The sequence below is a fragment of the Pocillopora damicornis genome, chromosome 3 (genome assembly GCF_964200805.1).
Source record: "Pocillopora damicornis chromosome 3, jaPocDami1.2, whole genome shotgun sequence".
NCBI classification, from domain to species: domain Eukaryota; kingdom Metazoa; phylum Cnidaria; class Anthozoa; order Scleractinia; family Pocilloporidae; genus Pocillopora; species Pocillopora damicornis.
In genome coordinates this window covers 27,795,150-27,820,379 of record NC_142672.1, presented here as the reverse complement: position 1 = coordinate 27,820,379, position 25,230 = coordinate 27,795,150, and the positions used below count along the sequence as shown (strand labels likewise).

Sequence of the window (25,230 nt, the reverse complement as noted above, 5' to 3'; positions counted from 1 at the left end):
TTTGCACGTTAAGGTCGTTTCGTTTTGGTCGTTTCGCTTGTTTCGCTTGTTTCATTTCGGTCATTTCGTTTTGCTGTTATGGGCTTTTAGTACATGTCAAATTTCCTAAACAACTGTGACATGAAGAAGATCCACCATGACAGTGAAACTGGCAAAGCACCTCACCCACCCCCCTCCCCCTCCCCCCTCACCCACCCCCTCCCCCCTCCCCCCTCACCCACCCCTCCCCCTCCCCCCTCACCCACCCCCTCACCCACCCCCTCCCCCCCTCACTCACCCCCTCCCCCTCCCCCCTCACCCACCCCCTCCCCCCCTCACCCACCCTCCTCCCCCCTCCCCCCCTCACCCGCCCTCCTCCCCCCTCCCCCCCTCACTCGAAGGAACAGTGGCATTCTGTCTGGAGATCTGGGCCAGGTTGTTCAAAGCTGGGTTAAGATAACCCAGGGTTAGTGTGAAATCCGATTTCAGATCTAAAAGCTTTAAAAGAAAATTCAGTAGAATTCTTTTTGTCTAGAATATGACTATTTGATGCTTTAAAAAGGACACTGAAAATTTTTCCCAAAAAGGCTTTAGAGTAAAGGAATAAAGAAACCCAGATTAAAATCTAACCCTGGGTTAGCGCTAATCGGCCTTCGAACAACTGGGCCCTGGGAATGAGATCTAATTAAGAGGCTTGGATACCAAGGTTGATTCTCCGTGACCTGTAACGTCACTCATATAGCAACTGAGACGTTTCACGTGTCAGGTCTTTCGTATGACATTCATGTGCATAGAAAATATTTGTTCATGAGGAATATTTGACTGTTTCTGTTGCTGGTCGAACTGCTTCCCAATGGATTTAATCATACTCCACCAATTCATAACCTTTTTATCAATCTTGTGTTCGATTCAAAGAACAGATTCTCACGTTCTTTCACATGAGGACGCTCGAAGCGTTAATGACCTACCGGCTCCAGAATCTTTTGTCGATAGTTTGTTCGAGACGTATGGAAAGAATAAATCGGTGATGACTCAGGCAGAGTTCAGCTCTTTGTTGAAAGTACTTAAAGTTGGTTCTATTTCAAGAGAAACGACAAGTTCTGCTGAATTGGCGGAGGAGAATGGAGTGAAAAACGGATATCCTAAGGTAGGCCTTCCATTGAAGCAGCCTGGGATTCTCTTAAATTACTAGTACTTTAGCTATGAAATGTATTGTTTGTGAATCGTAGCCTTCGGTTTTAGCATGAAGTTCTCCAACTTACTTTAAAGATGAATTGCATTTACTATTTTGAAGAAAAGTCCCCTTTTTGTGTCTCCTCTCCGATGATCAAACAATTGAACTCCGCAGTCGGGATTAAATAAGTCGTAAATTCTTCGCGATCAATTAAAAGATTAGATCACAAGGAAGTCGTATATTTCAGGAAACTAACCTCATAAAACGAGATTGTCTAACTTGCCTTAATTATCCATAATGTGTTTATGTTTTTACAAGAAAGAACTTTTCGTGTTCCATCCTTTATGTTCAAACAACTCACGAGGGTAGCTGTAGATCACTGGAAAAATAGAACTGAGGTTACTACTAAGTCATTTAAAGTGGATCTCCTGATAAAAATGTGCAAATTTTACGGTTTACAGTTGAAATGTGGTACTAAATCGAAAATTTATCATTTGAGGTTGAAGTTGTTACTAATCATGTGTTAACATGCGGGCTTTGCCCAGGCTTCCCCAGTGTGGCAATGCATTCACACGTGGCATAGACCATTTAATGAAAGTTAAGGTACCGCAGTGATTCTATCTCTTTGCACTGTACACTAATCCTCCTTTAATACATTTGTAGATATAAGTTTGGTTTGGATATAGCCTTTGGAAGATAACTCGTGATTTCAGTAGTCGTGCTTCCACATGACGTGACATTTTGGCTAGTGGATTAATTAGCGCTCTTCAACTTAGGAAACTGATTTGTTCCGATATTTAATGAGTGTTGCTTGAAAAGCCGTTAATGTGAAATCATGAGAGCTGCAAATTTACATGAAGTCTCAGTTAAAGTGTATATTTATTTATTTGATTTGAGGCGGTTTTGGATTGAAAAGTTTTAATCGATATTATAGTCAAAACTGCACAAGACTGCACTCTAACAATAGGTGATATATGAACCATCTGACTACTACCTTGAGGTGCAATTGTGAAGGTCATGCCCTGATGATGCAAACAAATTTTTTTAAATTTATATTTATATGGCAGTTTTTGATTGTTAATATTGTCGTTTACTTTGGATCTTAAACTTAGAGACTGTACACTGAACCCTTTCACTTGAAATTCTCCTTACTGTCTGCTATAGAGATCTTAAAGATGTTAGTTCAGAGAATTTGATATGTGATCAACTAATGATCCCCTAATTGATATTTTTCTTGAATCTCATCACTTCTCTTTGTGATATTGTTGGAAGAAATTCTGTCTTGATCACTTGTGGGTAACTGGTGATATCTAATGCAGGGTGATGATCGGTTCAAATGACTTTCTTGAGATTATATTGCATGAGTCATGTGCTGAAGAGGTCAACCTTTTTTTTTTATTTGTATTTTCACAACAGATTATTACTAGCTCTCATAATTCATATGGCTTTGTGAACTTTAAGACTACGCACTAGACTGGAAAATTACATTTTGTGTAAAGAATATTATTTCATATGACCTCCTCAAACGTTTGTTCCATAAGTCATGTGCTTACTGGTAAGACACCAATCTTGTACATGTATGTGGCAATCACATCCAAAGGATTTTTGCTTGTGTAGAAATTTTTTTAAAAAGACAGCCTAGTGACAATACTTGCTACATGTTAGTTTTCCTTGTGAACATTATATCCCGTATTCCTTACCAAATATTGCTTGGTCTCATAACTGTTCTTTCAATAATTTTTTTTATCCAATATCTGAACCTTTAGAATTATATTTTCTCAAAAAAAAAAGAAAAAAAAAAAGACATACAAATACAGATATAAAAAAAATTAGTTTATTGTTAGCTTAATCAGTTTGAATCACTTGAATTGCGGATTTTTCCTGATGAGAGGAAATCTGGAAAACTCAGAGGAGAGTCCTTGGAGCAAGGATAGGAACTAACAGCAAGCAGGAATTAACCCTTTTACTCCCAAGATCTCAGTAGTAATTCTCCTTACCCTAATTGCCATACAGTTGTTATAATGTTCATTGTTGAATTTAGTAAATGGATTGATCTATAGTCCCCCAATTGATATTTTTTTCTATTTTCATGAATATTCTGCTTGTCTACTTGATATCGTTTGGATATTGTAAGGAGAAGTGCTGTCCTGGTCACTTATGGGACATAAAGGCACCCCTGCTCCCCTAATCTCATGGTTATGTGGATAGGTAGAGAGTAAGGAAAATATAAAGAATGAATTACACTTAAAAAGTCTAGAAGAAAATTTCATAAATTTTTCAAACTGTTTCTTTTGGCTGATGCCCTTTTTTTTTCCTTCAGAATTTGTAGAAGCAGGAAAAAAGAAAGGTTTACTTTTTTACACTTTTCCTCTTCATCTAAGAGAATAATGAATCAATTTTTTTTACCTTTCACAATTAAGAAAGAAAGTCTTCCCTCCCCCCCACAAAATGATTTTGTAAGTCTGGGCAAAATGTGTGACATGCTTACAATGTACAGGAGCTTGTGTGAATAATTTTTGTCTTTTCTTGAAGTATTAATAATAATTGCAACTGTACTTTGACATTTTGATATTAATTTTTGTTTCAATCCAGTGCTATTCAGCCAAAGTATTGTTTGAAATCTTTAACGTCAAGTCTACTGGCTTAAATCCAAGAAGATTTGAAGAAATATGTCCAGCAATAGTTGAACAAATTGAAAGCAAGGCTTGCCTTGCAGAAGGAAATGAAGAAGAGAAAAAAGAGGTGAAGCAAGGAAGGGCTCAAGGTAATTAAGTATCTTGTCTAAAATAATCTTTCTCCAACAAACTTTACTTATGTTTTCATTTTACTTTTTCTCTAAAGATTCTGATAATCAGAGGCAAAAGAGAACATAAATTTAACTGGTTGGAAAAAATTAAAATTGAACAAAGAAGAACCACTTGACTGTACAACATATACACAAACATACAGATACTGTCACAGTGTGTATATCACACTCTTGCTAAATTTTTAGTCTGAAAATAAGTGTAATTCTGTTAGGAAAATGGCAAGTTTTTGAGGGAAAAATTGGATAGCAGTCTGAAAATTTTTAGCCAAATGTTGTCTTGAATTATTGTTTACTCAGCTGCAGAGAACTGGTTTAGGAAAGCTCTTGGGATACTTTATTTCACCAAAGTAGTGCGCATGATTCAATAAAAGGTGAAACATCTTCACAGAATAGTGGAATATAGCTGCCCCCTCCTTGATTACATCCAAACCAGTATTCTTGCGGTGATGCTATGAAAATCAACCAGATGAGGACTAAGTGGAGTTTTCTTTCAAACCAAACTGTTGTTTTACATGTCTTGCTTGACATAAGAGAAAACACTGTTGAAAACATCATGTGAAGGGATTTTTTTTTGTGACAGAAGAAATTTATAATATTCGTCTCTAGGTGGAAATTATTAAAGAGTTATTTTTGCAATTATTTTCTATTGTTTTTTTAAGGCTCATGTCTTATTTTTTTTCAGCCTGGGGATATGGGTTCTTTTCGGTAACAATAATCAGCTGCGCCTCTCTACTTGGAGCCTTTGTTGTTCCATTTATGAACCAATCATTTTATAAGATTCTCTTGTTACTTATGGTATCTCTTGCTGTTGGTGTATTGAGTGGCAGTGGAATCTTTCATCTTATTCCACACGTAAGTGTTAACTACAAAATATCGATATTGATCAGCCTTTGTGCACTGCAATAAAATTGATATTTTTTTACCATTCTTCCCCTGAAAACTTCTATAATGTTGTAACTCTACTTCACTGTTCAAGGTAATCAATTAAAGCATGATTGGTTATAATGATAATGAAGATATAATATATCTTTAAAGAGGAGGCCATCAGCACTACAAATGCTTTTCAATGGGGTCCTTTGAAAATAGAATGTAAAAAATAATTCAACAAAAAAGCTATGAAAATAAAAAATGCAATACAAATAAAAACAAGCCTAAGACAAGCATGTAAAAATTTATTTAGATTCCTTGTAGAAATTGCTGTGATTTTAACAAGAAGAGTTCATTTTATTGTACATTTTCTTCTAACAGACCTTTGGCCTCGGCACTGATGGTGATAAAACATATCTATGGAAGTGTTTGGTGATTGCCTCTGGTGTCTACTTATTCTTTTTCTTGGAATACATCATGAAAATGATTGTCAGGTTCAAGCAGAAGTCTTCATGTGAAAATGAAGAAGGACTGGTATGTCAAATGATGAATATTTAACTTAGCAAATGTTCTGACAATTTTGTTTAATCTGCATGTTTCTTACTTACAACTGTAAGTGATTCAGGAATGGGTTCTTGGGTTTTAAATGTACTCTATCTCTGTTACACCCTAGGGAGATTGTTAAAGATAGGATCACAGTGATTTAGACCTTAGGGTTTAAGTTTTAACAATAAAAGTTCTGATCTACGCAGAAGTTTTATCAAAGCACAGAAACATAAAACTGCGTCATTTAGGCCTTACGTGATGATGTAATATAGTTAAAGGAAGGGAAAACCTGTTTGAGATGAAGGAGTTTAATACTGATGTACATGTGAAAAGAATCTATGTGTAAAATTTTGTAGTCTAGGATTTACCAATAAACTAACTGAGCAAATTACTTGTCATCTTTGCCCTTAAGAATGGTTGTTTTCAGGATTCCAAGCTCATGTTTTCCAATCAAGTCACCATTTGGAAAACTGAAATAGATACCAAAGGTCATAGACACTAAGGGTAAAAATTTTAGTCACCAGGAAGAGGAAAAAGAGTGAAGAAGGACACTCTGTGAAATGTTATATCATCATTAAGACCATAAACACCTAGAATTAAAGACAGCTCAGCATGCTGCATGACTGTCAAACACTGCTTAACAAATTGATACCATTCACCAAAATAAAGGTGCCAATTTTTATGATACTATCCACAGTTTATAGTGCTACTTTTAAGGTTCACTTATCAGTATGATAATGAATGATTCGCAGTCAGTTTCAGTATATTGCAGTTTTGTTGAATGCTGTTGCTTGCTACAAAACTGAGCAAAGAGACATTGTATTGATAACAAATTTATTTATGGAAAACTTAATTCTAATTTCCAAGGGAACTGCAACAGCAACATCAAAGAATGACCTACCTGGTGCAGGAATCGCTGATGTTCAACTTCAACTCTACAATGTCAACCTGGATGGTCACCATAGTCATGCCAGGTGCTTGAGCCAACAGTTACCAGATGTACATGTCTGTGGAAATGGTGCCAAACAAAATGGCACCTCAGAGGATTCTCAGAAGGTTTAATTACATCTTTTTGTGCCTTATTTGTCATAAATTGTTATCATTATTGTTTTCATTATTATTACTGATATAACCTACATACATATTCTTGCTAGAAACAGTTGTCTTGAAATTAGATACAGTATTTCCTTGAAGAAGCGCCCAGGCACCCATTAAAAATTTCAGTTTAAAGAAGCCATGCTTTTTGAAAGGAGGGCACTTCATTGATTGGGGGTTTATTGAGTTAGCTTAGCAATGAGAACAGATAAGATGCGTGAAGGAACTCTTTAAGGTTGTGGAGATAGAAGTAACTGAAGCTTAAAATGTTTTGAATAAAGTGGCCAAAGAAACTGGTTTTCCTCGTGTTACTACCATTAAGAAAGCGAGGAAGGTGGGGATGGTAATTTAATTGGGAAAGAGTGATTATTAGAGCATGAGTGCTTATTCAAGGAAATGTGGTATAAAATAAAAATTGTGGCCATCTTTGTTCTACTTCCTTAACTTGAAAAAAAGGAAAATAAAAATGCTGAAAAGCAAGTAACTTATTTACAAATATGCTATTATAACTACTCTGATTATGGTTGTTACTATTATCACCTCTACCATTACAAAGTAAAGCAAGACTAAAGCAATCTTGAACTTCTGTGTAATTTTAGTGCTTGAAAGTGTTTCTGGAAATATGGGAGTTCTTAATGTGAAGTGATATTGTTTATAATGCAGTTTGTTGAAGGGAGTGGCACATCATCACCAAAAAAGAAAGTTGCTCCTGTTGCGTGGATGATTATCATAGGGGATGGACTTCACAACTTTATAGATGGCTTGGCTATCGGTGCATCTTTCTCCAGTTCAACATTTGTTGGCGTCAGCACAGCTTTAGCTATATTCTGTGAAGAATTGCCTCATGAACTAGGTAGTAGTTTGTCTCTTTTCTGCATTCAGCCTTATAGGTCAATGAACTTCTCTCAGTACTGTTTCATTGTAGAGTTATCCTTAATAAGAAAAAGCACTACAAGAACCCACATTTGAGTGACACGCAAATGGCTGAATGCATAGTTAACCTTTATCAAAATGCTAGACTTTTTAAACTTTCCCAAGATTTGCATAATTTGCCAGGAACCCCACATTAGTAGGACTTGAGTAGCCTTTAAAACAACTGCTGTCAGAAATGGTGACTCACCAGCCATCATCAGAGTCACTTTAGATGGGCATCCCTCATGATGATGGTCACATTATGCAATTGATTACCAGCTACAAGCCTTTCCCCTAAAATTATAACATGTCTTAAAAATGTAGGCTAACTAAAAGGAGATTTAGCTTTAAATATTAGCCTAACAGCCTCTCATATCATTCTCAAATTTATCCATTAGGGGATTTTGCTGTTCTTCTCAATGCTGGCATGACTTACAAAATGGCCATGGGATTTAACTTCCTTTCAGCATGTGCATGCTATTTAGGACTGATTATTGGACTTTTGCTTGGGTATGCAACATCAGCAGTCAAGTGGATCTATGCCCTTGCTGGAGGAATGTTCATCTACATTGCTTTGGTTGACATGGTAAACACTATGTTCCTTTTAACCCTTTAACTCCCAGATCAAATTTGTAATTCTTCTAAATGTCAACCATACAATTCTTATAATGTTAGTTCAGAGAAGTTAGTATTGGATCAACTTGTTATCCCCAAATTGATATTTTTCTATATTCTTATCACTTATCTGGTTGACAATGTATTAATATTGTTAGGAGAAATTCTGTCTTGGTCACACATGGGAGTTAAAGGGTTAAACTCTTGCAAGCCTTTATTTTTGTAAGCCAGGCTTTTCCGGTTATTTAGGTTGTGTATTGTCTCAAGAATTTGAAATTTGGATGTCCTTGTGGAGAATAGTAATGGAAGGGATGTTTAGGAAGTGTTGGGAAGAGATTAATTTGAATTTTTTTGGAGTTAATTCCTTTAGGGCAGCAGTTCTGAGTAAAATGGGATTTTACTCTGGTTTAACAATCTACTTAAATTATGGGAAGTAGCTACATAAGCCGCCTCTTCCTGATCACCAAGCAAGCATTTCAGATAAAGAGGAAATGGTTTATTTATCCTAAAATATACCAATTTCTGTCAATAGGAAGGGCAAGTCAAAATACAAACCACTGAAAATACCTTGCGATACTACACACCAAAATGTCTTTTAAATTATTTATTATCCAACTGCTTTTTTTCTCTGCCAAGTCTTTCTGCTCATTTCCCATAAGGTGGGAGAGGCAAAGCAGATAGAGTAGAGTAGTGCGCGCAGCGGATTGGTTCAACAGCTTACCTTACAAAATAACCAACAGTTCAAATAACCGTACAATATCGCAGAAAGTTTGAACTTTATTCGCGCTTTATTTGTACTGTACCTTCTGCTGTTGGATAATCATATTGAGAGCTCTGTAGCAGAGGATGATTAACTTTTGAGTCTTGATGGGCTCTGTTGTAGCGTGCAATTGTGATTTCATGAATAATTTTGATAAGTATGAATTGATTTTACATAATGACAATAAGTACTTGTCTGTGTTAAATAAATATTTACTACGCTCATCATTTTTAACAGTTGGAGGAAGCCTCTGAGATGTCTGTCAAGATTGGTCAAAGTTCCATTCGCAAGAATCTCAAGACTTTTGCCCTTCAGAATTTTGGCATGATCTTTGGTTTTTTAGTCATGTTTATTTTGGCTCAGTATGGAGAGGAGATTTCAGTGGTGTAAGATATTTATCACACAATTAATTTTTTTTGGGTGAGCCTTTTTTTTTAAGTCTCGCCAAATACTGATGTTGACTTACAAGAATAACTGGGGGTGCTGAGAGTGAAATTGTTAAGTGATTTAAACTACATGAATTTTGTACTGAAAATACTAACAAAGTCAGGGTTCTTAAAACCGCGGTTATAATGACTGAAGAGGAAGTTTATTTTGTGGTTGAAATTTATCCCTGTTTCATTTTCAGAGGTTTGTTTATTTGTGCTTGAACATTAAAACGCGTGTAACTGACTGATGAAGAATATAAAATATTAGAAAATGAAAACTGAACCGGGATAAAATTAAATCTCAAAGTATGTTGAGAATTATTGGACACATAATCAGACGTTTCTAGCGGAGAGAATTAAAACGAGGGTTGTAAGCAATCGGAATTGTATCGGCCTTTGTCTGCTTTGCTATAGATGGTCTTACCAAGACATCGCTCAGTGACTGGTTCAGAAAAAAAAGACTTACTCTCCTTTCCGGACCAATTAGGTAGTAGTAAAACAATGTATTTTCCCTCACAGCGGTCAGACGTCACGCATGCGCTATTTGATCAGTTTCGGCCAATGTACGCTGAGGAAACAAGAGTAACAATCAATGTTTCGTAAAATTAGCGAAGAAAAAGTGAAACTTTCCCTGAAGTTTACGGAAGGAAACAGTAGTAGTGAAAAGGAAAAGTTGTGCTTTTTCATTCGAACAAAATAGTAATTACAGAAAAATTCAGTTAATTTTCTATTTTTGTTTCGAGCTATACCAAGAAATTATAAATTTTGGTTGTTTCAATTTGTCATTTACAAACTGAAAACCAAGCCGCCATTTTGAATGGCTGTTAGCCTTTTCTACATTCTCACATGCGCACACTTTTGACCGTGCTTCCGCGCAAGACGCAGCAGACATACGTAGAGCGCTCCCTTTTTGGGAGAAAGGTGTTGTGTTTAGTTACTATTACCCCTTCCACTGTAACCTAGGAAAAGAAACTTTCACCAGCTATTGAACTGATTGAAGGCCTTCTAGCTAACAATTTCATTAATTTTTTTAAAGCTCCATTGGCCTATCGCTAAAGTAATTTTTTTATCGCAAAAAGAATTGTTTTGGAAGGATACGGTAGCCTTGAGCAAATTGTCATTTAGTTTAACCAAAAAAAATTATCAGTTCTTCTAGCTGGGCGTTAGTGTTCTTTGCTTTTCGCAGATACGAGAATCTGCTATTACATTATGAATTTTACAATTTATTTTTATTGATAAGAATAATTGTAACGAATATTTAAACGTTCCTTATGCCTAGTGTAATGTGGAAATTTTATTTGCCAATTACGATTTCAGCCAGGCAATTTTTTGACTTTTTAACCTTGATATGTGATTTTCAGCATTGGTTGTTCTTATTAACCTTAATAATTTCGGATATCGATTCTTTGAATTGCGGTTTATATGTATTTATTGAAGAAAAAATACTCCATACGAAGTATTTTTTTTGTAGAATCAATAGGGGATGTGTGTTCTTTACATTTCTGAAAACTCTAATTCGTGTACTTACTCATTTCACACTATTCGTTATACTATGAGGATTCTCTCTCTAAAGGATAAAATGTCTCAAATCAGTGGAGACTGTCACAGATTGAAGCTTAAGGAAAACACGATAGTTCCTTTCCATATGAAGGAGCGCTTGACTTCAGGCCACGAACTTTAAAACTCGCGAAAATACGCTCCGCCCATGAGGGTGGGGAAGTTATTTGCCTTCGATATACTTACTTAACCCCAAACCTTTACGCATTGTAAATCTACATTTTACCTTTGTTAAATGAATATGTTACTGAGCAAGTTTATTAAATAATTCTTGTGCACTTTCGAGGAAAAGGTGGGTGGCGTGGCTGGCTTACAAAAACGATTTAACAGTGAGACATTTCGAACGAGTGAGTGTTAACTTAAAAAAAAAAAAAAAAAAAAAGGGGAGGTTTTAAAAAGATAAATAAAGGGGCTAAGCTTTTAAAGAAACTGTGGTGCTGCGTTGGTGGGAGAGTATAACAGTGTGATTGTAATTTGGTATTATGAGTTGATAAGGTAGCGAGGTTTTCAACAGTCGTGCATCACGCTTCTTGTAAGCCGCCCACGCTACGTAAGGCTATTTAGTCTCAAACTTATTATATATAAGTATATTTAGGGTGTTTTGGTGATTTTTCAGATTGATTAATTTTGTCGTGTAATAAAATGAAGTTTTGATCAAATAGTATGAGATTTAGTGTTTGTGGAAAGATCCTTAGGCTCTACGAGGAACGTACCCCAGACCTTCGGATTCCGCTGCAGGAGTCTGGGAACAATGTGCGCATCTAGTGAGGGAGCTAAATTATAATAATGATAATGATAACAACAAAACTAGAGAAACAATGTCTGTCAGCACGTTTAACTGAGAGGAGCTATCTAAGAGGGGTTGAATCCCGACTAGGAGAGGTTACTCACTTATTTGGGTGAAATGAGCCGTCAAACGTTCTACAGACAAAACTGTCTTAGGCGGCACCGTATTAGGTGGATACCTTGTATGAAGCGGTGGGTTTTCAAAGTCTGTAATTTTCACCTCTGTTGAGCGGCCGTGGTCCGCTGCCTTTACTGCGTCCCAACTGCCTGTTTGTATTGTCCTTTACCTGTGTTGAACGGTCACTCAAAGCGGAACCACTCAAATAAACTAAGAAGAATCTTTTTTTGATGTTTATCTCGCAAAATCAAAGTTAGTAGTTTTTTTTTCTTTGAGCGTGTACGCGTACAGGTTCGATCGTATAGCTTTTGGGGGTTTGAGTCTCAACCGTTCATCACCATCATACCCACAAGAAGGACAATTTCCGAACAAAATGCGGAAAGATAAGAATCTTTTACGGTATTTCGGAATGTCATCCATTATTAATTATTACTGTAGAAAATCTCTCGTTTTAAATTTCAAATTACAATTTTTCCCTTCCTCTACCCCCTTTGTATTATTTTGTTTTCGCGAATACAACTCTAACCTTGACTTTAGAAAACTGGCGTGGACATTTTTCGCGTACTTTTGTTACTTGTTTTATGGAGCTATGCTCGTTGTTTTTGAGCTTTCGTTCGCGTAAATTTGTCATCCCTTTGATTATGAATTTTAGGAAGTTTCGGAGTTTTTATTTTAGCCAAACGTTGTGGTTCATTTCACAAGTTTAATACATATTTTCTACGGAGTTTTGACACTTTTTCGTAATTTGATTTTTTAATTATAATTACTAGACAACGAACACGATTGGTCGTTGAACAGGGCATCTTCCTAACCAGAAAGTTTCATTTAGATGGGAGCCTCAACCTTAGACAGAAGTGTGGGTTATTGAAAACTTTCTGTCTATCATTATTCATTCATTTATCAATTCTATAGATCGAAATTTTTATATGCTAAACGTGTCTGGATGAGGTCGACATAAAAAAAATAACGCACTCCAAAAAACTTTTCTTCACCAGTGACTGGGTTGAAAGGCGTTCCACGGAACACTATCCCACTCCATCTCACCCCATTTCCCCTCAGTCAAACTCACTAATCTGGTACCCAGATTCTACCGTGTAACTGAGATGTTCCGCTTAGCTGTGGAAGGTCTGGGTACCGGCAACTGATAACCCCACTTCCCCACCTCTTTTGGGGTTGAATATATCCACAAGGATGACACTTCGACACCTAGAATTAGTTCAAACCTGTATCGTCAATTCATTCAGTTTCGAATGAGTTGCTGGGGATCTTGTTCTTGATAACGCTCCCAAGAGACCTTGCGGCGAAATATACTCGTTACATCCGGGACAGTCTTGTTACCGCTGTATCTTTGTAGGGAGCACCATATTTACAGACAAGGAAATATTTCTTGGCAAGAGTTTTAAAACCGACGTTTTCTGCAAAATGGTTAGAGGAAGTACATTAGGAGACGACATTGGGTAGGTTTTTTTTAATTACTTTGTTTGGGAAACACTCATGCCCTGGATGGAGGTTCTCAGTTTGGCGTGTATATATAAGCATATGTACCACGTTGGATCTCGATATTTTAGATTTAGTTGTTTAGTCATAGTGTTTTCCTTTTCTTAAAGGAAACTCTTCGTTGGTGGATTATCACACGAGACGACACAAGGTATTCGATTATTGTAGCAATCAATCAGTCGCTAAGCGTCAATTTCACCGAGTCCTACATGATTTGTTTGATCTATATGTTGGAGAAGTTTTATTTTATGAACCTCGTTGAAATTCAATTAATATGATATTTACACTTTTCTAAACAGGTACTTAACACTTTTATTTACGCAGAATCACTGAAGAGTTATTTTTCATCGTTTGGCGAAGTGACAGATGTTGTGGTAATGAGAGACACCGTCACAAAAAAACCAAGGTACTGTCAGTTATTAGTCCTATTGCAGCCTCCATGTGTTGGTGTGTTGTTATTTATTCAATCTACTCCTATTGGGGGTGAAAATATATTCTGTTCACCAGAAAGTAACAAAACTGGACATCACCGTCGTTGTCCTGTTTGAATTGCATGTTTTTTTTTTCTAATCCAGATGTAATTTTTTTATATATTGTTTTGAATGATTAAAACTCAGGAAATACAGTAGTAATGTTTTTTCAGAGTTTGCGATTAAGATATTTTGAAATTGCAAAAGACAGAGCAGAAACATACTGTTATAGATACAAGTGGTTAGGTAAAAAACAACATGCCCCTGTTTAAGTTGTTGTGTTAGCTTTTTGTTGTTTGTGGATCCATTCAGTTACTGAAATACCAATAATCTTAATTCTCCCATTAGGACACCTTGCCCCTGCTTTTACAGATGTTTTCAGTCCTATATGTGTGCATGCCATACATTTTTTTTAGTTTGTGAAAGCATTAAAATAGAAAAAATGGTACAAGTAGTACTAGACGAGTACTATTAAATATTACTCTAGATAAGCTGTTTCTCAGTAAATAGTTAATAGTGTTGTTGACATGCTGATTTGATGTTTAGAAAAAAAAAATCACATCTAGGAAAAATGTGGGTAATATTCCCCTTGATTAAGTGTTCCCCTCCTCTTTCCCTAAAGAATACCCCATGTTGTTAACTAATTGTGAAATAAGTGCCTCAGGTGCTAAATTGAGGATTTACAAAGTATTTTTGATGGTGTTTGGTGTTTCATGTGTATTGTGTTTTCTCATAAAAAGGGGCTTTGGATTTGTGACATTTCAAGATCCAAACTCAGTACAGAAGGTTCTCAACCATCCCGGATCACATGTTGTGGACAAGAAACCAGTAAGGCAGTGTTGTTAACTGACTAGAATTTGATGTAAAATTTAGGGAAGGTCGTTTGTAGGATATGAGTTGACCATGGGTCACTAGGAGTTTTATCTTCTAGGTACTTCTTATACTTAAAGGTAACACCTCTCACAAGTAATGAGATTGAATAATTGAGAAATATCATTCAGTGATAGGCAGACTGTACATGATGGTTTATTTTCTTTCAAAACTGTTCATATTCCTCCATAAGATTGTCCAGTGAAACACATTTTTAAATTACACTACAGTGCAGTAGCTCAAATTTATTGTCTGTTCGGTAGTGAAACATGGCTTGTTCAGTAATTGGATAGGTTTAGATGTTGTTTCTGAAAAAATGAAATGGTGTGATTTGAAAGCAGTTATAATGTTCCAAAACCCTGTACTATATATTTTCATGTTTTTTATTTGTTTTTTTTTTTGTTTTGTTTTTTAGTGTGTAACTGAAGGTATCCCTTCATTTTAACATTGATTGTTTTGTTTTTTGTTTTGTTTGCTTTTTTTTTTCCAGATTGATCCTAAGCAAGCAGTTCCTCGTGGTCCTGGGCAGGCAGGATCAGTCTCAGTTCAACCAAGTGTAGGTTAAATTTAATTTCCTTGATAGAGGTTCAATCCATTTTAGTTTAGTTCACAATGAACTTGTTTCTCTACTAAAGCTTGATGTTCATGAAGTATTTTATTTCATCCTTGAAGGATGATAATCAATATAACTTATAAAATAATATAATTTAATTACTGAATATCTTTAAAAAATTCATTTGCTGTCGAAACATTTCTGAAAAAATTACATTTTGTCTAGATAAATATTTCATTAACTTAGTTAGAATTCATATTTCTTTTCATGTTATTAGTTTATCTAGGGTCTATCAGAAAACCAAATATTTCTTTTCTCCCCCTTGATTTCAATGAGATTTTCTTACAAGATTCTCTGACATACATCTGAAATTCTCATAAATTTATCAGTAATAATTATTGCTTTCCTCTCAGAGAGACAATAATGAAATGAAGATTTTTGTCGGTGGAATTGCCAATGGAACCACAGAAGAAGACCTCAGCAACTATTTTTCTGCTTATGGCAAGGTACATGATTGTATACTTGTGAAATTAACCCTTTAACTCTCATGAGTGACCAAACAGAATTTCTCCTTACAATGTCAATACAATATCAACAAGTATTTTCTTGTTGCTTCTCTCCAAACAAATTCAATTGAAATAAGATGAAGAGACTCCCTCTGAATTTTCTTAACCCTTTAAACCCGAAGAGTAACCAGCAGCTAATTTCTCTGCAAAGTACCCTTGCTGAATCTAGCATTTAAGGCTTGAGAATGAAGGAAATGATGGCCATTAAAGAAGCTCTCCTGGTCATTACCATAGGAAATATGAAGAGAACAGTGTGGAGATTGTTCGTTCTAATGTTAGGGTATAATGGGTTAAATTAGAGAGTATGATAAGAAGAATATGAAAGCTTTCCTGCCTTTGCCCCAACTGCTTGTAACAATACTAACCCAGAATGAACTAAGAGGAGTTTCCCAAGGGGTAATGTACTAAAGAAGAAGGAAATCATTTGCCTTGATAAGTGTTGCTCTGTCACAAGTCCTTGGTGCTCAGGGTGTCAAACAAGGCAAAAAGCAAAGTAACCCTTGAATACAGTTCTCAGGTCTGTTAAAAATGTTATTTCTTACTTGGTTGTGGATTTGAGGGTACAGATTTATGAACTCAATAATTTCTTAGATTCAATTCTGCTCCTACAGTTAACTAGCTGTTGTTAATTGTGATGATGATGACTTCCATTAACCCTTTGACTCCTAAGAGTGTTTAACATCTGATTTTTCCTTATAATAATACCCCTGAGTTACACGTTAAGGCCACACAAATAATTTAAGAAATTATCAAATACCAAAGAAGCTCATGATTGTTAAAGAAATTCTCCTTGTCAGCACCTTTAGAAATGTATGAAGAACAGTATGTAGAATATGTATAATGATTTTAGGGTGTCCAGTCATTATCACCAACAACAGCTCTTTTCAGGAACTTCTGTTGGATGAGAAGAATACACAACCCAATGAAAAGTTCAGTCCTTGGTACTCTGATATACTCTGATAGAATCAACTTCAGTATTGCCAATCTTTTGTAGAATGCATAGTTTTGGTAGAATTTTAAAAATATTATTGCTACATCTTCATTTCTTTCAAGGTAATACATGTAAATTTGATGTATGAACACAATCAGCCTGATGGTACAAAGAGGATGAGAGGTAATTTTTTGTTAAGTTCTGCTTTCTACTACATATCTCTGTTTGAAGAAGAAAATAATGGGGGAATGTGCCAGCTCCTTTACCATAGTTCAGTGCTTTTTTTCAATCCTGGTATACTTGGCAAAACAAATTTAACCCCTATGTCTATAGCCAGAAAAACAAACACTACTGACTGTCAGTTTGTGCTTATTGAACTTACATCCAAAATGTCTTTTTGATCCTGAATTTTATATGCTCTGAAATTAATTATGTATTGTTCACAATGAAATTGTTTCAGTTGAAGCTCTGTCCCAAACTGTGAACAGATTGCACTGTATTGCACTGACCCAAATATATTCCAAACTCGTGCTTGCTATTCCAATGGCCAAAGTTGTCACATTCCACCAATGTTTGAACCTAAAAAAAAATGGTTCTTCAAGTACAGTTGTATGTATTGAGCTTCTGGATTTCTTTTGGCAGTATCTTTTTTATGCAAATGCCTGTCATTGAGACTTCCCAAGTACCAAAGTTATAATTGTATATATCTCATACAGTACATCAGCTCAATTGGCTTTACTCATGTACTTGTTGCAATGCCTAGAGTATGCTTGAATATTTTAAAGAAACTTATGGGGAGTTAAAGCTCTGTAATGCTGATGTGCTGATGTAGTGCTGTTACAATCAAGCACTTCTAGATTGAGTTCACTTCATATACTAATGTTATTTATTTAATTATTTCTACTTTAGGTACAACTATATATTTCAATCTATATTTACTTGTTAGTGCTGTAGGTAGCTTTGTTGAGTGGTGTATTGTAATAAGTGTGTGTTTGACAAGCAGGGTCAGATACCACAAGAGTTTAAAATTTATTTCTGTTATTCTATACCTTTACAAATGAATAATTTGCTATTTTATTGATCCTAATTATGAAGGCAGATTCCAAATGAAACCTATCATAGGATTTTTTCTCTAGGCTACAAATAATTAAGGACGTAAAATTTGCTAGTAATCTTTTTACTCTTAAGGGAGAACTACTTTACTTAGAATATTTAAACTTGGATTTGTGATAAGTGATAGAAATTTTATAGCATCATTTATTAATTTGGCACTATGATGAAAATAATTTAATTATTGATAGGTTAAGTTATTATAATCAGGTTTATAAAGTACTTAACTACAAAAAATACTGGGGAAATCTAGTGTTATCATGGCCCTGTACCAGATTGTACACTGTGTTCATCCTCTAGTTTGTGTCTTAATTTACTTCAGTTACCAGTGATTAGTTTTTTTTGTGTACATGTTACTGTCATTTTTGTGAATGTGATGTTTAAAGTTAAAGTTGCCATTTTTTTTTATGATGGAAGTTCATTCACGACAGATGTTTGATCAGTTCAACTTGACATCTGTGATAGACGTGCAGCAGCAGTAGATCCATTTATATCCCAAGTGGCTTGCAGCTGTACTCACAGTGTATTTGTCACTGTCATTGCAGTCTGCATGATCAGGAGAATTTTGATTACTGTGTTTTGTTACATGCATGTTTGTTTGTTTGTTTTTTGCTGTGTGAAGTTGTCACTGTCTGTACTATTCAGGATTAACCTATTTTATGATGTTATTATATTATACTATATTAGGCTTTGGTTTTGTAACGTTTGATTCAAGCCTACCAGTTGAGAAGACTGCCAATATTCATTATCACCAAATCAATGGAAAAACGGTGTAGTTATTGTTTAGTTACTTAAATATATACAATTGTGTTTTTTGGGGGGGGTGGGGGGTAGGGGGCTCTATCCTCTTCTTTGGTCCAAGGAGATACTCATTGTTTAAGTGTTGTAAGTGGTGATTGAGTCTTAGAAATGGTGGAAGGAGAGGTCTAGGGAATGAGTGACTTTTGCTGGCGATGAGTTCTTCTGCATGTACATGTTCAGGGAGACAGGTGTTCTTTTAAATGTGATCTTGACAAATTTCACGAAAGATAATTTTAATGGCTCATGATTCCTTACTTATGCACTCAGTTTACACTTTATCAATGGCTACCTGTCTACAGTAGCCATAGAGGATACTTGCAGTCACTCTCATTTAAACCATCCTCAATAGAAATGTCCACCAAAGCATGTCTTAACAGCCCTACAGAGCTTTCAACAATGGTTAGCAGGTCAACAAATCACTATTTTCTATGTTCATGTTGCTTCATCTCTTAATATTATAAAGAACAATACTTGTTGTTATTAAATAGTACAGTAACTGTTTTATGAAGTAAAGCTGCCCTGTGCTCTACACAATGCAATGCAAACTGGAGCATCTTTCAGAGATAATTCTTTTGTGTAAGGGCTTTTTCTCATAAATTTTTGAAGACCTGGATTCACTTGTGGTGATTGACAAGAAGTTGCCATTGGAGACAACTTTGTAATTTTCTTGACAGATTACTATACTGCCACAAGCCACAGAGTAAGCTGTGCTGAATAAGTGAACAGACCATTTTCCATATGCAATTTTTACAAATTATTTGTACTTTCCAGTTTTATCAAAGGTCTTTGTGAATGAAAATTTAACTTTCCATAATGTGTCAACTGCAAGAAGTCTCAATTCTTAGCTATTTCTCAGTGTGTAAAGTTTATCTTGCTGGTTCAATTGGAATCTTATGTTCTTATTTGTTAACTCTCCTTTAAAACTACTTGACTTAGAAAGTATATTAAGAAATCAAATCAGTGTGACAGAGACTGATAGGACAAAGTTAAATAGATTTTTATGCTGGTAGGTTGGGCATAAAACAGTACACATCAACACTTTTTTAAGACTTTCTTGCCCAAGTGATTATGCAGACTGTTATTTATTTGGATTTTGCATATTTATGAATATTTTCTGCAACATTGTCCTTGAGTATGCTATAGAAAGGCAAAAAATTCCATAAATATTTGTTACTTTATTTTTTCTTTTTATCAGTAAGCTTCATATGCAGAACAATGCAGTCCAACTGCAATAATCCAGATGTGAATATTGACATACATTATTTTGCAACTGCAATTATTTTAAGAAGAAAGGTTATTACTTACCATTGAAAAATGTTTTTGTAAATTTTAACTACTTATAAGTCATTAATTTGTTTCCACTGAGTCCTTGTCCTTCTCTTCATTTCTTCATTCTCTCAAACTAATTTGTTAGTTATGGTAAAATAATCGCAATAGTTTTGTCTCAACATTACCTGTAGATAAATGAATTGCTAGTAACAAATTTCCCAAAACTCATTTGTCTTGCATAATATTCTTTTGAAATAAGGTTATGTAATCCAAATACAAACATTTATTTTCTTCCAGTTACTTGGAGGGCTTTTGTAGATTTTTTTGTTTTTGCTGTTAAGTTGTGAACAAAAATGTGTGCATTTTGCACATTCAGATAAATACTCTCCTTTACTCTAAGGTTCACAAGATGAGTCAAATTAATCAAATACATGAAATAATTATGGAGTCATTGCATATCATTTGATTTATTACTCTTACTAAGTGTACAGTTTATTACACCTTTTATGGCTGATGTTCTGGGCCATGGCCATCTTTAAGTAATCACTCTGCATGTATATTGCTACTTCTGGTGCTCTCTTAAGTCTTCTTCTTCTTCCACTGACTGGTGAAACATGAGGCTCATCGAAGCAACTATGGTTGAGATCCTTCACGACTCCTGCAGACTTTATACTCAACTAAGTTGATGAACAAGTTTTTACTTGTTTGTGGTCACTTTTTCTAGCTGTCACAAAAGAGTTTGACCACTCCCTTGGATTAAAAACTTCATCTTTTTCTTATATTCACTGAAAATGAAGGTTTGGTTTTCATAGTTAGACAGCAGTTAGTTTTTGCATTTGGATCAATACTTTCAAATTCGACTATTGATCATAAGAGACTAAAACATAATCCTTTTAACATTTTTACATAATCAGGACATGTAACCATGTAGTATTATTTCCTTGGCTGAGTTATGAATAACATTATCAACAATAGAATATGTTTTTAACTTTGGAAATATTTTATATTAGTGCTGCTGTTTTTAATTGGATCACTTAAAAAAAGGCAAACAATCACATTATAGGAAATAAACAATTCCAGCAAAATTTAAATTGGTCTTAGGGCCAAAGCAAGCTAAAAAATCGGAAAAAAAACCGATTAAATTCATTGGATATTTCCTGTAATTAGATTGGCCAGTTTTGTTTAACTGATCCTAGTAACAATAGCCAGAAAGTGGTCACTCAGTGTAACCAACTGAAACCAACTGTGATTCTCCAAGGTTTATAACTTTGTTAAAATGTCATTGATTTTTGTTCATTTCAGGTGGAGGTGAAGAGAGCAGAGAAGCGTGATTCCAAGGCAATGGGAGCTATGCAGGGTATGGGTGGCTATCAACAGCAACATGGGGGTCATCCTGGATATGGCGCAGCCGCATATGCACAAACAGGTATCAGTTTACACGAGTCAACTCTGATGATGACTCCACTTAGGTTGTCAAAATGCCAGTCACTACTATTTACAACAATTCTCTAGAATAATCTTACCTGAACAGTCAGAATACACCATCAAATTAATATTTTTAAATAACTGTGACTGTATAAAAATCAAATATGTGAACTACAGGTGGAGACATGAATAGGAAAGCAATCTTCGCAGTAATGATTACTACTTGAGGAGTAGTGAAAATAAGGCCTGAAAAAAAGTTCAGGCCTGTACAGGATTTGAACCCATGACCTCTGTGACACTGGTGTAGTGCTCTACCAACTGAGCTAACAAGCCAATTGGGAGCTGGTCACTAGTTGGTTCCAAATGAACCCATGAAATAATGAATAAATAACCATGAATATATGAAAATCATATTTTTTTTTCACAGAAGTTCAAGTAGTGGCAAAGATCGCTTTCATACTCACGTCTTTATCTGCAGTTCACATATATAATTTTCATATATTCACAATTATTTATTCATCACTGGTAGAGCACTTCACCGGTATCGCAAAGGTCATGGGTTCAAATCCCATACAGGCCTGAATTTTTTAAGGCTTTATTTGCACTGTTGCTCAAGTTCATTACTGGAGAAAGTGAAGATTGCTTTCATATTCATCTTAATATTTTTGTTGTTCTCACTAACTGGTCTAACTATTAGTATATACAGGCATAATGATAAAAGCAAGTCTCTCCAAGATGAAAGAATTTTCAAACCAGATTAGCAGAGTAACAGATTCATGTCTCAAATATGGAAGCGATCCTCGCAGTTACAACACAACTTAAGTGGTAGTGAAAATGAGGTGTGGAAAAATTCAGGATTGTATGGGATTTGAACCCATGACCTCTGCAGTACCAGTGCAGTGCTCTACCAACTGAGCTAACAAGCCAACTGGGAGCTGGTCATTATGTTGGTTCCAAATAAACCTTAGAAGTGGTGAATAAATTACTGTAGATATATGAAAATCATATATGAAAATCGCTTATGATTATGTTACCAACATAATGACCAGCTCCCAGTTGGCTTGGTAGCTCAGTTGGTAGAGTGTTGCATGGGTATTGCAGAGGTCATTGGTTCAAATCCTGTAGAAGCCTAAATTTCTTTCAGGCCTTATTTTCATTGCTAAGTAGTGTCCATAACTGCAAGGTTCACTTCCATATTCATTTCCTCAACCACAGTTTACACATATGATTATCATATATTTACAGTCAGATACACATCTTTTTCTTGTTTCTTGCTGTTGTTGTTGATTTTTTCTTTACTTCAATTTTTAATGAAACACATTTCATTTCTCAATTTTACTGTATTGTGAGGCACATTAAGTATAGGCAAGATAAATTTGTGGTCAGTGGGTTTAGTATGGCCTCGCAGCTACAGCTTTGATGAGTTCATATTTTTAAGTTGTGAAAATTTTGTTAAAATACATGAAGTTACAAGTGTTTGTTTTGGGTTTGGTTTTTTGCAGGTCCATATGGCATGCAACATCCAATAGGGATGGGGCGTGGTTTTCCTTCTTATGGTGCCATGGGTCCTGGTGCAGGAGCTGCTACCTCTGGTTTTGCTGGGGCACCAGGCCCATCTCCTGCATATGGATATGGTAAGTTCCAGCCAGTCATCAGTCATCCTTAAAACTTCAATCTTAGTCAGTTGTCTCTGTTCCAAACCATCCTTGTTACTTTTTGGTTGACTCTATTTACTGATGTGTATCCACTCCAGCAAACGATTATTTTAACGCTACAATAAGGTTTGATAGCTCAACATCTTGATAATACGTGAGTTCAAGGCTGCAAGGAAAAAAAATTGTATGGCTGACATTATAGCTCATTGTGAGGCCGTCAGCAGTTGCTCAAGTTCAGCTGGTATAACAGACTGCAAAATTAGAGACTGAGGTTTGAATCCCTTCTTGAACTTTCTCTCTGTGTCCCATGCCTGCGAGAAATGTGTCACAACTTTCCTTGCAATTCTAGTACTCCCAGGGAAATACAGAAGTTTCAGTTAGTGGAATTGGGTCAGTCATAGTAATAGTGTATTCTTCAAAGCGATTTGGTATCTTATGGAATTGTTTTGGTTTGTGATAGGTACAACAGCACCTGGTGTACCAACAGCATATGATCCTAATGCTGCGGCAGCTGCTATGTATGGTCGAGGTTCTGCTGCAGGTAGAGATTATATCACCTTGCTGTTTTGAATATCTAACAGAATAGACAGTGACTCGACGAGTTTCATCGGTATCATAGGCTGGAATGATCTGGTGTAAAACAGGGGTGGAGGGGTAGGGATGTAGCCTACGTTCTTTTCCCCTTTTTGTGTTAGTTGTGTAAATGCGTTTTACTCGCTACAGCTTTTCCGTCATTTGTTTTGTTGTCTCCAGGTTATGGAACTGGATATGGTGGTGCAGCCGGTGTTGCCACCCAACAAGCATCAGCATCAGGAGCAGGGGCACCAGGAGGGTACCCTGACTATAGCAGGATGCAAGTATCCCAAGCTGGGCAGCCTGGGGCAGCAGCTGGAGCCCCTCATGTTGACAGTTCAGTAGCACCAGACTACTCTGCGTATGGTAGGTGACTAACCTTGTAGCTAAGGAGTAGTAGGAAGGGTCGATGGATACTATGGTGGGTGACCTCAATCTCGGTCATTAAAAAAGTTTTGATGTATGCAGAAACAACCTGTCTCCCACCATTAAATCCTGATGCCCTGGTAGTGGACTTTCCCCAGTAGAAAGGAGTTGTAAGCTCGAGTGGAGATAATTGCTAACTCCCTGTGCCACCTTATGTCCCTCAAAATTACTGCAAAATTGTTCAAAAATTCATCAACGGCTTGATGTTATATAGTCACCTCAGGTTATTCATTGTTTGTGCAGAGGTTAATGCTGTAGTTACTTCCATTTTGTGGAGGAATACCAAGTTGTCCATAGCAGAGCGATAACATTTGATTAATAATTCATCCTCATTTTGAAACTCGTGTAGAGATAATTTATGTACACTTCCCTAAACTCACAGCTGTTGTTTTATATTTAGGCCTTGGTAACTACCAGCAACAGCAAGATTTACAGTACGGCCCAACACGGACTTCATACTCCACTGAAAGCAACTTTGCAGCCTATGGCTCTGCTGAGCCCACTGGTTACACCGGGGCTGCAGCCCCGGCATACGGGGAAACGTTTGGAAGGGGGACTGCTCCATCACGTGGATTTCATCCGTACGGCCGATAAAACAGTAGAACGCACGTGACGGTGAAAGTGCGGATCTTGTATCAGAAACCTTCGTTACCTCGTTGCCACTATTCTGGAAAATCTATGTTTTTCTTTTCATGGCACGCATTATGTTCAGAGAAAACGGAAGGACAATAGTTTGTAGCTCCATTACCACTGCAAATTGCGGAAGATGTTTTTTCTTCGTTTTGCTTTTTCAGATACATCGACGATATAAGCCCAGCTTCTCTTCGGTGAAGCTGGAAATAGAAGTTAGAAGTGCAGTTGGTTGGCTGTACTTTTATTTACTTTAATAGTGTAATTGGCAGATTGTAGCCTTGGAAATAAATCTTATTACCTGCGCAGACTCGTTTTAGAATAAAATGTATTTTAACTGCTCAGTGCAATCACGTTTTGTCTTGCCATTCTTCTGTTCCACTGCTACGGCACTGTTTATTTTCACACTTTGTATTGGGTTGTACTGGGTTGTGTGGTCGTTTATCATAGTTACAGTGGATTAATATGGAATCAACTTTGAACTGAACCATCACTTCCTTTTACCTCGATACAGGAAATTATCGTTTCTTGAAATCAGTGCTAATCATTCGGCAAATTCATATGATTGTAAGTCGCGAAATTTGACATGCTAATCTTACTCTTTATTTGTCTTGAGCAACTAATTCGCGTTAATTTCTATTACTGGAACGTAAGTTCTCTTTCAGGTTTCGTTCACTTCAATCATCCCAACCAACAAGAGCGTTCATTTTTAATGGTGGAATCGGCTTTCTACATGCCTTTTGAATGTCGATTAAAAATAATTTTATCCTTTAGAACAAGAATGCCTCAATAGTTATTCAGACCGGTTGGA

At 36.0% G+C, this 25,230-nt stretch overlaps 2 protein-coding genes across 2 annotated transcripts; both read left to right on the top strand.

Annotated features, from left to right (window-relative positions):
• The first annotated feature begins 694 nt into the window (after positions 1-694).
• Positions 695-11,398, top strand: LOC113666445 (metal cation symporter ZIP14). Its single transcript, XM_027182236.2, has 8 exons — positions 695-1,126; positions 3,746-3,917; positions 4,642-4,811; positions 5,208-5,360; positions 6,240-6,428; positions 7,131-7,320; positions 7,778-7,965; positions 8,992-11,398. Exons 1-8 carry the CDS (start codon positions 833-835, stop codon positions 9,142-9,144), a joined length of 1,509 nt encoding a protein of 502 aa, XP_027038037.2. The 5' UTR covers positions 695-832; the 3' UTR covers positions 9,145-11,398.
• A 1,402-nt stretch (positions 11,399-12,800) lies between these two features.
• On the top strand, positions 12,801-24,769 carry LOC113666408 (uncharacterized). The gene is made up of 13 exons (XM_027182185.2): positions 12,801-13,100; positions 13,251-13,291; positions 13,465-13,546; positions 14,351-14,438; positions 14,971-15,036; positions 15,447-15,539; positions 16,653-16,713; positions 18,328-18,410; positions 21,013-21,136; positions 22,638-22,769; positions 23,251-23,331; positions 23,544-23,729; positions 24,190-24,769. Exons 1-13 carry the CDS (start codon positions 13,066-13,068, stop codon positions 24,381-24,383), a joined length of 1,266 nt encoding a protein of 421 aa, XP_027037986.2. The 5' UTR covers positions 12,801-13,065; the 3' UTR covers positions 24,384-24,769.
• The last annotated feature ends 461 nt before the right edge of the window (positions 24,770-25,230 follow it).

Excerpts from the sequence above, each read along its gene's own strand:
- LOC113666408 (XM_027182185.2), top strand. The coding sequence starts at position 13,066 with ATGGTTAGAGGAAGTACATTAGGAGACGACATTGG. Across the intron at positions 13,292-13,464 it reads ATCACACGAGACGACACAAG|AATCACTGAAGAGTTATTTT; the intron begins GTATTCGATTAT and ends TTATTTACGCAG. Across the intron at positions 13,547-14,350 it reads ACCGTCACAAAAAAACCAAG|GGGCTTTGGATTTGTGACAT; the intron begins GTACTGTCAGTT and ends TCTCATAAAAAG.
- LOC113666445 (XM_027182236.2), top strand. The coding sequence starts at position 833 with ATGGATTTAATCATACTCCACCAATTCATAACCTTTTTATCAATCTTG. Across the intron at positions 5,361-6,239 it reads GTGAAAATGAAGAAGGACTG|GGAACTGCAACAGCAACATC; the intron begins GTATGTCAAATG and ends CTAATTTCCAAG. Across the intron at positions 7,966-8,991 it reads ACATTGCTTTGGTTGACATG|TTGGAGGAAGCCTCTGAGAT; the intron begins GTAAACACTATG and ends CATTTTTAACAG.